We start from the raw sequence: 16,261 nt of genomic DNA on the forward strand, positions 1-16,261 counted from the left end.
GTGGTCTGAGATGCAGCTGTGTGCCTGAGCCTTGCAGTGACCCTGGTCATTACAGAAACAATGCCCGGGAGATTTCGAGCCCACTGAGCTTCTCTGAGTCCGCACACACTGGAAGCAAACCACTGCTCTGTGTTTTAGAAGCAGAGTAAGTACCACAACTGCCTCTGGGAGATCTGGCTCTGGTCCCACTCTTTTGTCATTCTGGCCAGATGTCACATCTCAGGGCACCCATTCCTTCACTTCTCACCAAAGACGTTGTACCAGGTGAAGATACTCTTGCTTCAAGCGAGGCTTCAACTTCTGTATTAAAATGGGTGGCGTTCTGCCCTTATACTGGCTTTTCTGTAGTTAACTAGTATTTTACCTCCTTCCTCACAGACATCACTGTGAGTCTCAGTGATGAACTCCTAAATCTTCAGTAGAAATTCTTTGACTACTTGATATGTGCCAGTAACTACGCCAAGCACTGGGGACACAGGATGGAGAAAGAGAGATAGTCGTTGGGTCTGTACCACGTGAGCTACTGACCAAATGATACACTTCTCATGTGTGACAAGCTACAAGTCTACCAAATGGGGCTGTGTTAGAGAGCAGGGGGTCAGGGAACTTAGTGGACCTGTCTGCAAAGTTGTAGGGCAGAAACGAGCAGAGTCCAGGCATCACAGAGGGAAGATGCCTAGGCAAAGGGAACTGCAGGCAGGCTGTTCTTGCAACATGAAGTGTGGCCTCTCTGAGCTGGCAGATGGCAGCGCAGCTGGGGTTCTGAGGATGAAGAGCCTAGCAGTGTCCAGGCTTATTTGACTGACCGGAGAAGCAACTGTATTATTATTGTTATTATTATTATTATTACAGCTGTAGGTGGGAGATTGTATCCTCCTATGGCAGTGGAGGGGAGAGAACAGAGTCATAAGGTGATTGAGAATGGGAAGACCAGTTTCTTGGGAGCATTCCATTGTGACACGCTGGTGCTGTCAGCCGTGTGTCAGTGCAGGCTTCCTGTTTGTGTTATTTTCCCGGAAGCATCCGTTTGCTTGGGTGGCATGAGGGGCGAAGGGGAGAGCACCATGGAGGTTTTGCCAGGAGGGTCTGATGGAGAACTAGGGGGACTCAAAAGTGAGGCTTAGTGAATCAGAGAGCCCACGAGGATAGCACAGGGTGAGGGTTGTGAGGTTGAGAGGGGGTTGGCCGAGGGACGGGAAGGGCTGAAGGTCAGATTTGAGAACTTGGTGGATGAAGAAGTGGGGGTGTCATTTGTCTGAAAGAGGAGAAGCAGGGGCAGGTCGTGGGAGATTTCAGGGGTGTACATGCCCTATAGTATCTGTAGAAGATCATAAGATGTAACACTAGAAGCAGGGGTGGAGTGGACGGGAGGACATAGTCGCTGTGAGCACCAGGGGCTTCGGGTGACAGAATTCCCAAGTCCTTCAGAAGACTGCAGAGAGACACTAGAGATAGGCGGACTCTCCAAGGACAGGGGACAGGAGTAAATGGATGGGAAGGGGTGACTCTTGAGAGGATTTGACTGGGGATATCAACAAGAAAACTGCGGATGTCCTTTCCCAACCCCCAAGCTTTTTGGAGAGAGAGAAGGGATCCTGGGTGTCCTCTTGGCAGCCACAGGAGAGCGTGCTGATGAGGGGTCTTCAATAGCTGAGATTAGCAGGCCCTTCAAGGTCACTCCCTCCCTAAGAGACAATGACTCACCAGAGCTCTGGGGAAGAGAAAACCTGGCCCTGTCAGATCCCTGAAGGAAGCCTTGGTGCATCCTCGAGATAGATCCCTATCAGGAAGCCTGAGAATCACGTGGTTTAAGAACGGGGTGTGAGCTAACTGGGTGGTGGTGGCACAGGACTTTAATCCCTGTACTCACTTGGGAGGCAGAGCAGGTGGATCTCTGTGAGTTTGAGAACAGTTTGGTCTACAGAGTGAGTTTCAGGACAGGTTTCAAAGTTGTAGAGGAACCCTGTCTTGAAAAACAAACAAACAAAAAAGTAAACACCTCCCAAAACAAACAAACAAACAAAAAGGAACTGGGTGCGAGATAGTGCATAAAGCAGCCCCCATCTCCAGAAGCAGACACGAGAGTACACAAACCCGCAGAGGTTAATCAGCTAGTGTTAAAAGCATATAGCGAACATTGGAACCTGATCATTCTTTGAGAGGCTTGGACCTTTTTTTCGGTGCTTATTATGTTTGCCTAAGTACTATTCCAGGCGTCCTCCTGTTAGCAGCTTCCAGAAATGTAAACACAAACCAAGCAACCTCTTCTGTAACCAAAAAGGACTTGGGTCATGGAATCTGGGAGCTCCAGGACACACTGCAGAATCCACAAAGCTAAGTCCACACTCTACAGTTTCAGTGTCCCCCACATGTGGACGTCTGTCCTGCCTGTGGACCACTGGTAAAATGTATGGCGAGGTGCTAAAACTTGGGAGGTGGCAAGTGTGACTTGCTACAACCTGGAGGTGGGCATGGCACTTTTCAGATGGCCCCTCCCGTGGATATTCGTCTACCAGTCTGCTGTGTGAGCGATGCATGGTAAATACGTGTGGTACAGATGCGGAGCATTGTATGTGCAATATGTGTGTATCTTCATTCGCTTGTGTGCACATTGTTCCCAGTGACATAGAGGTATTAGAAACCCACTACACACATATGCACCAAGCTTATCTGCAAAGACATGTTTACATTACAATCGAAGTTGCAACCCCAAGAGACTACATGTTCTCAACTGAAGGAAGAAAGAGATCCCTGAACAGATGTTCATGGTCCAGGGAGGAAGGGCAGGTAGTGTCCCATACACAGTCACACCAGCAGGTAACCAGGCACCTGGACTAAAACTTCTCATGCACAAACACCTTTCTCCTGGAAGAACTCAGATTTGGCCCCTTTGGGTGCAGAGAGTGTTACAGAGGAGGCACAGTCAGACTAAAGTCGTTCTTTACGGCAGTTCCAGCGACCCTGACACCATCTTCCCAACCTCTGGTCCCTGTGATGAGGAATGAGCTGTTTTAGAATACACCATGAGAGGTCTCAGCTCTTAGGAAGCTCTTCCTTGCCTTTATTTCCAAACTTCCCTCTTCTGTCGGGTATTATAAAATTAGATTGTCATACCAGATGTCTGGTACAAGGGATACCCAGGGGCCTTTTGTAAACACCCCCACCTCAGCTAATATCTTTACAGTGTCGGAGCAGCCTGAGACATTGAGTCTGGTAGAGACCTTGTTCCATGCCTTGGGTAGGTTGTCCACGTACTGAGACAGTGGCTGGGTGAAGTCACAGTCGCTGCCAGTGGAGTTCTGAGCCAAGGTGCTTGTTTTTGTGGTTTGTCTAAGCCATGCAGGCCGCGGTCTGCCACTGACTGCCAGTCCCATCCTGGGCTGGGTAAAGAATACCCATGGCAGCCTTTGGTGGGGTGGACACTGGTTTCCTTTCCCAAGATTTATGAAAAACCGTTAAATGTCTGTTTTGCCTGCCAAAGGAAGCCAAATAATATAGAACCAAAGAAAAAGAGGCGATGCCCGTTCTCTTTCAGATTTTGCATTGGGCAGTGTGTGGGTTTAGCATCAGGTTAGTGATACAAAAACGCTTTCTGAGAAGACCCAGGCGTTACTCATCCAAACTTTCAAACCTTGTTTAGAGCGATAAAGAGCCAATGATCTTTAGTGTGTGAAACTAAAAGTCATTTTCTTTTCTGAAGCGATGTCTTGAGCACAGTGCAAGTTGGCAGGGTTGGAAGTGAGCCCGTCACTCATATGTGACAGTTCCCCTCCTAAGCGAGGGAGAGCTGCCTGTGCATGGCGGGCTTTACAGTGTCACTGTTGAACCTGATCACCGTGGTTATTCTATTCACATTTTATTATTGCTATCTACAGTCATGGAAGTCAACAAGAGGGACATAGTCTTCCTGGTGGACGGTTCCTCCAGCCTGGGGCAGTCCAACTTCAATGCCATCAAAGACTTCATTGCCAAGGTCATTCAGAGGCTGGAAATCGGACACGACCTGGTTCAGGTGTCAGTGGCTCAGTATGCAGACACTGTCAAGCCTGAGTTCTATTTAAGTACTCACTCCACCAAAAAAGATGCCATAGCCTCTGTACGGAAGATGAGGCCCCTGGAGGGCTCAGCCCTGTATACGGGCTCGGCTCTGGACTTTGTCCGAAACAACCTATTCACTAGCTCAGCCGGCCATAGGGCTGCTGAGGGGGTTCCTAAGCTCTTGGTGCTGGTCACGGGTGGTAAGTCCTTCGATGAGGTCAGCCAGCCCGCCCAGGAACTGAAGCGGGGCAGCGTCATGGCCTTTGCAGTCGGCAGCAGGGCCGCTGATGAGGACGAGCTGAAAGAGATCGCTTTTGACTCCTCCCTGATCTTCACTCCTGCTGACTTCCGCCCTACTACTTTGCTAAGCGTGCTACCCAATCTGCTGGCGCCCCTCAGGACCCTCACTGGAACCACAGAAGGTATGGTAGCTATCGTCTGTACATGCAGGAGGGGGCTGGCAGGCAGAACCGCTGAGAAAGGCCCAGTGAAGTATCGATGTTTAATTGACAGAGCACTGTTTTGTGATGAAAACGGCCACAGCAAACTGTTTATTTAAGGTCTATTTTTTTCTTCAGGGTTGAGACTGTGGAGTTTAAAATGTCACTCTGCAAATGCATATGACACTAAACTGTAACATCACAAGGTCATCCACCCGTGCTTCTGGCCACAGAAGTCACTCTATGCTCTGTTTTCATTAGTGACCATGTCTAGCAACCTCCTCTGAGTCAAGGACCTTCCCTTCTGAGATGACAGTATCTCTGCTCACAGAAGATGTGGTGTAGTGCACTCAGTTTTTGACCCCTCTTTTCTCTCTGTATAAGGGGTTCCCTTCAAGGGAAAACATAATGATAGATGGGCGTGAAGACCACGCCCATGGTCCTTCAGCTCCCTCATTTTATATGATTGACCATGCAGAGCTATTCCTAAAGACACAGTAAAGCTCTCAGCCTGTGAACTGGGTAAACGCCAACCTCCATCCTCAATGAAGAGAAGATGGATATCCTGGAATCCAGCTTGTCCTCCTCATAGACCTCACACTGAAGGACTCCACCGTGCATGAACCTACTGCATGAGTGCCTGCTTGCTCCTCAGACCATCTGGGCTTGAGAGTACTCAAACTCTCTCTCTCTCTCTCTCTCTCTCTCTCTCTCTCTCTCTCTCTCTCTCTCTCTCCTGAATTCACTCTTTTATAGCCAAAGTTAAATTTGATGAATGAACATAGAATTCAGTTAGTCTGAACTACAATGAAGCATGGGTGGGGAGTAGTAAGTTCTAAATGTGTACATAGGGGATGGGTCAATTCCCTCTGCCCATGGATACAGAAATCCACAGATGCTCAAGTCCCTTGGTTAAGATGACAAAATACTCACATGGAATTCATGCCACCCTCTCTATATAGTAACAAATGTGATGCTAGCATTATAGCCAATCTGAAGTGATATAGTACAATTAGTACATTTTTTTTTTCGAGACAGGGTTTCTCTGTGGTTTTGGAGCCTGTCCTGGAACTAGCTCTTGTAGACCAGGCTGGTCTCGAACTCACAGAGATCCGCCTTCCTCTGTCTCCCAAGTGCTGGGATTAAAGGCGTGCACCACCACCGCCCAGCCAATTAGTACATTTTTTTTTCAAATATTTTTGAGCCTTGGTTGAATCCCTACAAATGGGCCCCATAGAAAACCTTTTTCTCGTGCAAGCAATTTTGGCCTAGCACAGGATATAATCTCTTTGCGTTTCACTGTCACCTAATTTCTCGATATCTGTGACAAATTCCGTGACACAAACAAGGAACTGAAGGAAAGGTTGATCCTGGCTCACAGTCTGAGGATGCTGCCACTATGGGGAGGGAGGCCTGGCAGCAGGAGCTGGTCACAGTCACAGTCAAGAAGCAGAGAGAGAGGGATGCGGCTGCTCAGCCAAGCTTTCTCCTTCACAGAATGATGCCACCCATCTCCATTTAGGGTGGATCTTTCCACCTCAGTGATCCCAGAAAAACTCCCTTTATGGGCATGCACAGAAGTTTGCCTCCTAGGCAATTTTTAGATTCCGTCCAATTGACATTGTATTAACTATCACACCTACGATCCTGCCACACCTCCCTGGAGGATCTGCCCTGGGTACCCTATTGCCCAGGACTGAAGTGACCCTTAGGAAGGCAGGAGAACAGTAGAGAATGGCAGGGGGATGAGGACTCCAGTCAGAGGACCACATACTTTGATTGACAGGTAGTCTGATTAAAGAAGGGGTGTTCCTAGGGCCATGTGGGCCGATGTTTCTGGAGCTTTGGGTGGAAAGAACCCTCTTTGTGCACTCAGGTGAGTCCCGGGGGGTTCAGCCAGCAGGGGCCACCATCCTGTGACCAGGAGTCTGGAGATGCTGGAAGGACATGGAATTAGTTCCAGGGAAGGGATGCTGTTTCAGGAGTCTGGGGATTTTGTCGGTTGTACACATTCTAACTCGAGCACTTTGTCTGTCCGTGAGCAATCTCGGTTTTGTACACTTGGCTATCAGTGTGCCTCACCAGCTCCAGCCACCACAAGAGGAAAATATGCAGCCGCTTGCCATATTTTACCAATGACCCGCTCTGCCACGTTGACCTTCTCTGTGTTCTGTTTGCGCCATGTGTGCCCTCGCGGGAAGGGCACACATGGGAAGCCCTCTCAGGGGGCGTGTCTCACCGTGTTTTCTGTGCTTCACTGCAGTTCACGTAAACAAACGGGATATCATCTTCCTTTTGGATGGATCCGACAACGTTGGAGAAAGCAATTTTGCTTATGTGCGTGACTTTGTAACCAACCTAGTTAACAGCCTCGATGTTGGAAGTGACAACATCCGTGTTGGCTTAGTGCAATTTAGTGACACCGCGGTCACGGAGTTCTCTCTAGACACTTACCAGACCAAGTCAGAGATGCTTGCTCACCTGAGGCGCTTGCAGCTCAAGGGGGGCTCGGGCCTGAACACAGGCTCTGCCTTGAGCTATGTCCATGCCAATCACTTCACGGAGGCAGGCGGCAGCAGGACCCGGGAACATGTGCCTCAGCTGCTGCTCCTGCTCATGGCGGGGCCTTCTGAGGATGCCTATTTGCAGGCCGCCAACGCCCTGGTGCGCGCAGGCGTGCTGACCTTCTGTGTGGGGGCCAGCCGGGCGGATAAGGCTGAGCTAGAGCAGATTGCTTTTAATCCGAGCCTGGTGTATCTCATGGATGATTTCAGCTCCCTGCCAGCTTTGCCTCAACAGCTGATTCAGCCCCTAACCACATATGTTAGTGGAGGGGTGCAGGAAGTTCCACTAACCCAGCCAGGTAAACCTCCCACCAGCGTGGGCCCCTCTCCCTCTTCAGATGCCTTCCTGGCAACGGTGGCCAATGAAACCCCAGAGCTGGTGACAGGTGGAAGGATGATGGGTGCATCTTGGTTGCACTGGTTGAAGACACTATGCTAGCAAACTTAGACTCTATAAGAGTGTTCAGCTATGCTCTGTTCATGCTGTCTCAGATTCTTTTGGAAGCTGAACAGGGTGAACATTCTAGACCAGTGGTTCTCAACCTTCCTCATGCTGTGACCCTTTAATACAGTTCCTCATGCTGTAATGACCCCCAACCACAGAATTATTTCATTTCTACTTCTTCACTGTCATTTTGCTATTGTTATGAATCATAATATAAATATCTGATATGCAGGATGATCTTAGCTGACCCATCTGGTGGGTCGCAGCCTACAGATTGAGAACCACTCCTCTAGACTGAAAAATCCATGAGAAAAGGTGGGGAAGGGGAAAGAAAGGAGGGAGAGAAGGGGGAAAAGGGAAGGAGGGCGAGAGAGGAAGAGAGAGAGGGGGCTTGACTGATTGACTCTATTATATGATTATGCCTTAGCATCCTTTACAATCTGAATCCTTCCTTTATGTGACATTCTACGTTCAGACTCTGCCACACGTAAAAAGCTATCTGTGCATCTTCATGCAGCCGTGAGTCCGTGTTGCTATTACCGTGGCAGATGATTATGAACCTCAGTGATTGACACACGAGAGCTACCAGTTTTCTGCCTTCATCACCCAGCTGGCTAGCAAGCCTGCGCCAGTGGCTGCTTCACTGAAGTGGCTCTCAGAGCAGTTTGAGATGACATTCATATGGCGTGGCTGTCACTTTTGGCCGTCACTCATGTTTTCTGTGCTTCAGCTTTTATAGATTGGAAATGTTAGTAGAGATTTGAACCCCACACCAACCCCCAAAAAGCATCGACAGTTAGTATTTTGGGTCTCAACTCTTGACCTTAAAGTTACTGAAGACATGATTGAGTTTGAGCAGATCCATGTCAAGCCATGGGAAGTTAGTCTGTAATGGGTCTCTGTCACAGGAGATGGAGGTCAGTTTTCAGAAGTATAGAAAGGAACACAGTTTTGATAGTTCTGTTTGTAACATGAAAACACCGTCAGTTCTCAGTGGTCTAACCTGCTGCAAGAACAAGACAGGCAGGCTTTCCAACAGATCGCTTTGTCAAGAATGTCTGGGTGGTGCGCTTGTAGAATAGCCAACCCAGTGCTGTTCCTTTGCAAATTTTCACTGCTCTGGAACAGCAGAACCACGACACGGCCTTCGTCCTCTTCTCTTGTTGGTACAGTGATGTCAGATGACTCTGGGAAGCTCCCTCAGCACGTGGCAGTGCTAGGCAGAATCCAGTTGGTGTTAGGGTCTCTTCGCTTACTGTGTCCATCTGCTTTCCTTGTAGAGGCCCAGCGGGACATTCTTTTCCTCTTTGATGGCTCCGCCAATGTCGCGGGCCAGTTCCCTGCCATCCGAGACTTTCTCTACAAGATCATTGAGGAACTTGATGTGAAGCCGGACGGGACCCGAGTAGCCATTGCTCAATTCAGTGATGACGTCAAGCTGGAGTCACGCTTCAATGAGCACCAGAGTAAGGCTGAAATCCTGAACCTCGTGAAAAAGATGAAGATAAAGACAGGCAGAACCCTCAACCTGGGCTATGCCCTGGACTTCGCACAGAGTAACATCTTCGTGAAGTCGTCTGGCAGCCGCATTGAGGATAACGTGCAGCAGTTCCTGGTGCTGCTGGTGGCCGGTAGGTCGGCAGATGCCGTGGCCGGGCCAGCAAGCTCCCTGAAGCAGAAAGGAGTGATACCGTTCATCTTTCAAGCCAAGAACGCTAATCCCGATGAGCTGGAGCAGATTGTGCCCTCTTCCGCGTTCATCCTGGTGGCAGAGTCACTTCCTAAGATCGGGGACCTCCAGCCCCAGATTGTGAGCCTTCTGAAAGCCATCCAGATTGAAGAGCCCGAATCAGGTATGGCACACTATTGTGCGCTCCTCTTGCAGCTCAGACTTTAGTTTTAGAACGTTAGCAGAGGCTGCTGGCTATAGGTTCTCAGATGAAGCCCTTCCATGTTCTTACAGAGAACATGGAAATTACAGGATATTTCCAGGGGAACAAAAGAAAAGGAGGGTTCTCTCTTTCATTTTCTAACTTGTGTCTTGGAATGATACGGGTGAGTCTTTTTTAAGGCACTAGAATATTTCATAATAAGATGCATTATAGAGGTTGAGATAACAATAGCTTACATCTTTAAAAAAATTCCTATCTGGTTATAAAGCCATAGGCTATGGCTATGTCAGAGCTAAAGCAGCCTGTATCTTGATGTCAAGAGTCAAGTGATGTCTTTAAGTGAATGTAACTGATGCAAGTTCTTCAATTATGTTCATCAAAAATCTAAAGACATTAGAGAAGACAAATGAGTTCAGTTCAATCATGAAGACTGCATTAAAATTTCTGACTGAATTTACACTCCCTTAAGTTGCTATTTAACCACTATTTATTTGGTGATAAAATGAATATATATATATATGTATATATATATATATACATATATATACATATATATATATATATATGGGAGAAATGGGTTATCTCCCAAGTCCTCTAGCTAGAAGACAGCCTGCCCACCAACAGAATGAACACACACACACACTCATGCACACACACACACATATATACATATATATTACGATCACCATCTATACACATATTGATCATATATCCTTTTTGATTGAAAACTGAGATGCTTGAGGCTCTTTTCTGATAAAAGGATTCTCTCAAGGTTAGTTTGGGTTAATCTGTGACCCTGACATAAGGGCCACATTCCTTCCTCCCACCCATTGTCTTGGCTCTGTAGTGAACCCTTAAAGTGTTCACAACTGCAAAATGCTTGGCTCCGCTGGCTCAGTTATTTTCTGCTCCCTGTTCTTTCCTTGAGTTTACCTTTTAAAGTTAGCGATTATTGATTAATTGGTGAGACAGGGTCTTACTACATAACCCTAGCTGGCCTGGAACTTGTAATGCAGATCAGGTTAGTTTCAAATTCACAGAGACCCTTCTGCCTTTATCTTTTTGGTTTTTCACTTAAGAAAGTTAATGCAGAGGGCCCTCTGTACTGGCGTATTCATCTTCCATTGCTGCCTCAGTGTTTTACTGCACATATCGTGGCTTACAACAGAAGGATCTCCTTCCTAACAGTTCTTTTAGGTCATGCATCAGAATCCATCCTTCCTAAGCTAAAGTTAAGGTATTGGCAGGGCAGGTGGCTTCTAGATGGAGGGTCTGGGAGAGAACCTATTTCTTTCCTTTCTCAGATTCCAGAAATCACTCAAATTCTCTGGCTCATGGTCTCGTCCCCATCCCCTGTATGTGCAGAATAATATCTGCCCTAGTCCCTTCTCCTTCCTGTATTGATGTCATGCCTGTTTGGGGGAATACACATTCTTCATCCCTAACTCATCTTCTTCACAGACAGAAGGATTTGGGGTTGGACCTCCCTGGGGGATTGCTATGCCACTCAGTACAGTGGTATATCGCTGTTGTGTCCAGTCCTGTGTGAGTCACCAGCAGTTTTCCTCTGATTTCAGGTGAAAAGGATGTCGTGTTTCTGATCGACGGCTCCGAGGGCGTCCGGAGTGGCTTCTCCCTGCTAAAGGACTTTATGCAGAGAGTAGTGGAGAGTCTGGACGTGGGTCCTGACCGGGTGCGTGTGGCCCTGGTGCAGTACAGTGACCGGACCAGGCCTGAATTCTACCTGAATTCCCATATGGACCAGCAGGGTGTCATCAATGCCATTCGCAGGTTGACACTGCTGGGCGGCCCAGTCCCCAACACAGGGGCGGCGCTGGACTTCGTGTTGAGGAATATCCTGACCAGTTCCACAGGGAGCAGGATAGCAGAAGGCGTCCCCCAGCTCCTGATTGTACTCACGGCCGAGCGCTCGGGGGATGATGTGAGAGGCCCCTCTGTGGTCCTGAAGCAGGGCGGGGCTGTGCCCATTGGTATTGGCATTGGAAATGCTGATATCACTGAGATGCAGACCATCTCCTTCATGCCAGACTTCGCTGTGGCCATCCCCACCTTCCGGGAGCTGGGGACGGTCCAACAGGTCGTCTCCGAGAGGGTGATTCAGCTTACTCGTGAGACACTGAGCAATATGAAACCAGTTATTCCGAGAGCAGGTGAGGGCTTGGGTGTGAGTTCTTTGAGTTTCTCATCCCCATAATCACCTTGGCTATTTGTTCAGACTGTGTGCTACAAAGCATTTTCAGTTTTGATTCCTCTGCCACATGGAGTGTTAGAGATGTGTGAAAAACTGGGAGTTTTTTTTTTTTTTTGACATCAAATAGTGAAGCTAAGATTCATGTTTGTGGCCAAATTAAAACATCAGAAAAGGGCATGAGCATGGCGTGGATCCAGGCTCTACAGAGGAGCCTGAGGAGGACCCTTGCTGAGTGTTTAGTCTCAGTGGCACCTTTGGAAACAGTAGCCTTCTGCCCTTCAGAGGAACCTGACCACAGGTGCTCTGCTCTGTGGACGGGGTAGCGTCTCTGAAATATTTGTATCTTAGCACCAATGTGGGAAGCTTGCTTGGGACTGAGAGATGTCCCAACCAGCAGGAGGATTTCCCATTCTCTGTGCAATGGCCCTGAATAAGGTCTGAGCTGTGGCTGCTAAGAGGGAAAGAGGCCGAGATGCACTCACTCATCCTCAGGACGTGTCAGCCCAGGGCCTGTGCTTCCTGGGCACTCAGGCAGGGTGGTCCCAGGGCGGAAGGAGGCAGATGTGGTCTTGGAACGTGTTTTCATGACGTGGAGAGGGGAAAGTGAGGGGCCAGGGGAAAATGAAGGATCAAGGAAGGAAGATGGAGTAATGTAAGTGAAAGAAAGTCAGAGGCAGGGTTTGCCTCCCGCGTGCCCTGAGGGGTTAGCTTCTCCTTGGTGTTCAGGGGAGAGCAGTGGGCTCTGCATATACATTCCTATATAGAATATCTGAAGAGGTCACACTCATATACATTTGGGGATTTCTCTCTCTCTCTCTCTCTCTCTCTCTCTCTCTCTCTCTCTCTCTCTTTCTCTCTCTCAACATAGGAGCATCTGTCAGGGTGGTCCTTGAGGCCTTAGGGCTCCTGTGCTCAAGGGTGTGTGTGTGTGCATGTGTGTGTGTCTGTGCGCGTGCGCACGCGCAGAGCCTGTCTCCTGGGAATCCAGACCTATGCCTCCATAGGGCTCGGTTCCTGTTTCGCCCAGTCTCCCACACATCCGAGGGACCACTTTGTACACTCTTCATTTCTTCTCACCTTGCATCCTCCACTCCCCTCTCCCCACACCTTCCTCTCAGCTTCACACCCTGAGTCCCATTTCCTAGAGAAATTATAAGGGCTTTGAGGAGAATGTTCAGAAGCTCGGCTTAGTCCCTCCTGGGCAATGGTTCCACACTTCAGAGTGATCTTTTATCCTGGGGTGGCCCAGCTCTGCTTCTCCTGCCCTTCTCTTTGCACCTGCTCAGTACACACCCACCCCACTCCATCATCCCTGCTCCGGTCTCCACTGTACTGGACGATTCTTCTTACTATAAATGTGTGTCTCTCAACATGCCACCCACCCTCCAGCGGCTTCTTCACCTTTATAAGACTTACAGGTGCAGTGTGCAAGGTCTCTCCTCTTCGATTCTCATCAACCATTGCTATCTCTCCCCTCACATTCCTCAGAAAGTGCTCTTGTCTAAGATCCCTCCCTGGCAGAACCAGTGACTTGCTTCCTCGCACCATCGTGTATGGCCTCTGTGGGTAGTTCTTGTCACAGTTGATGTCCCCTTCCTAAAGCACCACTCCCACCCTGGTGTAGACACAGCTCTTCAGTTTCTGCTCCCCTCAGACTTATCCTTCCAAGTCTCTTGCTGTCTTCTCTTTTGTCTGACATTTAGATGTAGAAGCACACAGGACTGGCTCTTTGGACTGATGTTTTCACTATAACATTTGGTACTAGGAATTCCTGCCCACTGGGCATAGATTTGATGACAGATTAGGAAGTGAGTGGTTCAAGAGTGCCTGAAGTCTGGAACCCTTGAAGTTGAAGGCCATGGTCCCATCTGCTTTGCAGGTACAGGCGGCAAGAAAGATGTGGTCTTTCTCATCGATGGATCCCAAAACGCCAGTCCGGAGTTCCAGCATATCCGTGCCCTGATTGAGAGGCTGGTTGAGGACCTGGACATAGGCTTTGACACCACCAGGGTAGCAGTCATCCAGTTCAGTGAGGATTCCAAGATGGAGTTTCCTCTGAATGCCTACTCCAGCAAGGACGAAGTGCTGAATGCAGTGCGCCGGCTGAGGCCCAAGGGCGGGAGGCAGGTCTACATCGGGAACGCGCTGGAGTACGTGTTGAAGCACATCTTCCAGAGGCCGCTGGGGAGCCGGATAGAAGAGGGGGTCCCTCAGTTCTTGATCCTTATCTCCTCGGGGAAGTCTGGCGACGAGGTGGACGACTCAGCAGCGGAGCTCAAGCAGTTTGGCGTGGCCCCCATTGCCATAGCCAGGCACACAAGCCAGGAGGAGCTGGTCAAGATCTCCCTGAGCCCCGAGTACGTGTTCTCGGTGAGCACCTTCAGGGAGCTGCCCCGGCTGGAGCAGAAGCTGCTGACGCCCATCACCACGTTAACCTCCCAGCAGATCCAGCAGATCTTGGCCAGCACTAGCTATCCCACTACAGGTAAGATCCGAGGAGGCAGAGCTGCTCTCCTAGCCTAATTTTTTTAAAATAAAGTTTTCATACTAGTATATACCGTAGGGACCCCTCCTCCTGTCTCTTTACCCAAGCTTTTCTTTCTTCCAACTCTTTGTTCCCCCAGAACAGTGGTTCCCAAACAACCTGACCACACCGTGGAGAGGAAAGGCTTAGTTCTCAGGCTTATATGTTCTGATCCCAGTTGATCATTGAAAGAAGTCAGGACAGGAAGTCAAGCAGGAGCAGAGGCAGGAGTCATGGAGGAGCGTTGCTTACTGACTGGCTCTCCATGGCTTGCTCATCTTGCCTTCTTCTACCACCCAAGACAAATTGCCTAGGGCTGGAACCGTTCACAGTGGGCTGGGCCCTCTCACATCAATGTTAATGGCGAAAACACTCCCATTGACTTGCCCACAGGCCAGTCTGATAGAGGTAATTCCTCACTTGAGGGTCCCTCTTCCCAGAGTGATTCTATTTTATGTCAAGTTGACAAGGAGCACATAGGGGAATTGACAAGGACGAGGTCCTCTCTTATTTCATGGAGTCTTTCCTACCATCCCGAGAGCACCAGGACACACTCATCATAAGGTGACTGTCTCTCTGCATGCCACAGGGAGGGCGGCGCTGAAGGCCATCCAGGGTCCCAGCTTGCGGTAGAGAGTTTTGTGCAAAGCCAAGGATGCTTTGGCCTGGATCTGAGACTGTGCAGAAGTTTGTGGTAATTCTGCAGGCGGTCACCAGTCTTCTCTAGAAGCAGAAAGGCCTTGGGGAAGAAGGGAAATGTGTAGCTATCACTCCTACTTGCCAGAAGAGGGGCTAAGGGCTGTCCTTGGGGTTTAGACAATACTTATCTCTTTATGTTTAGATCTAGTTGGTGGAGTACTCTCGCCTTCATCACAGGCAGAGTCTCCCTGACGCTGAGGTCCTGGGGAGGAGGGTGTTGTGCTCAGCAGGTGACCCCAAGCCTTGACCCAGGCCAACTCCCCAGTTTCCTTTTTCAGTAAATGGTCTCCTTTCATAATCAACTCAACACTTCACTTTGTACCATTGCACTGTAAAAGCCTGGAATTAAGGCAAAAGCTAGACCTAAACTCACCGAGAGGCAATGTATTAGTTTAGCTAAAGGCTACCCGAGAGGCATCTGGAATTCTGACAGGAGCATGTGGCTCATCTTTCCCAAGATATTTTGATTAATTTTATACGAGTTGAAAAATCTTTAATTAAAAATTACTGGAACCAGAATTGCTTCAGATTTTGGATTTATTTCTACTTTGAAATACTTGCTATTCATAATGAGCTAACATGGGCATGAGACCCAAGACCAGACATGGAATTGCTTCTGTTTCTTATAAATCGAATGCAACAGCCTTCAGGTAATTTGATTCAATTTAAAAAAAAAAAAAAACTCAACATGAAGTAAAACTTTACAGTGTAAAGTTTTCCACTAGTTAAAAACCAAGTTCTGGAGAAAAGAGAAAATAATAGTAAAAAGAGAAAAATTATTGAATGCTATGGATTCATTAAAATGCAGTTTAACAAGATTCAAGGGATATAAGAGCATCAATGTCTGGGGACAGGTAACATGACTCTTGACATGAAGCATTGCATTGTGGGAACCATTCCTCCATGGATAGAGGCAGAGTGGCAACAAATGCCAGTCAGTCATGTGGGTTCTTCTCAGTGGTGTACACTATGGACGAGTGAGGACGGTTGATCAGAGATGTCTCTCTCTTCTCAGAGATGTCAGCCTCAGTGATCACAATCTCTTTGGCGGTTTCTGCTCGTGATTTATGATTCTGTTGTTATGGTAAACATAGAATTACTATTTCTCAACAATTATTATAGGTTTTTAAATTAGTAGTAACCTAAGCCATAAGGCTGAGATCCAAATAAAGTTGACACAGAGAAAATTTTGAGTGACTTAAAATCGTTCTTAAAAAGAAGTAGTTGTAGCTGGGTGGTGGTGGCACACGCCTTTCATCCCAGCACTTGGGAGGCAGAGGCAGGCGGATCTCTGTGAGTTCGAGGCCAGTCTGGTCTAGAAGAGCTAGTTCCAGGACAGGAACCAAAAAGCTACTGAGAAACCCTGTCTCAAAAATCCCAAAAAAAAAAAAAAAAAGAAGTAGTTGTGCCGGGCAGTGGTGGCACACACCTTTAAACCCAGCACTCG

At 48.4% G+C, this 16,261-nt stretch overlaps 1 protein-coding gene across 2 annotated transcripts in view; it reads left to right on the forward strand.

Annotated features, from left to right (window-relative positions):
- The window catches only part of Col6a3 (collagen type VI alpha 3 chain), an 81,666-nt gene that overhangs the window by 26,013 nt on the left and 39,392 nt on the right, over positions 1-16,261 (forward strand). For both annotated transcript variants that reach the window (XM_057758844.1, XM_057758839.1), the window contains 5 exons: positions 3,876-4,460; positions 6,742-7,341; positions 8,768-9,340; positions 10,957-11,550; positions 13,471-14,076. In XM_057758844.1, the coding sequence (XP_057614827.1) occupies positions 3,876-4,460; positions 6,742-7,341; positions 8,768-9,340; positions 10,957-11,550; positions 13,471-14,076 (2,958 nt within the window). The remainder of the gene's footprint in view (positions 1-3,875; positions 4,461-6,741; positions 7,342-8,767; positions 9,341-10,956; positions 11,551-13,470; positions 14,077-16,261) is intronic.

The sequence above is a fragment of the Chionomys nivalis genome, chromosome 2 (genome assembly GCF_950005125.1).
Source record: "Chionomys nivalis chromosome 2, mChiNiv1.1, whole genome shotgun sequence".
NCBI lineage: Eukaryota > Metazoa > Chordata > Mammalia > Rodentia > Cricetidae > Chionomys > Chionomys nivalis.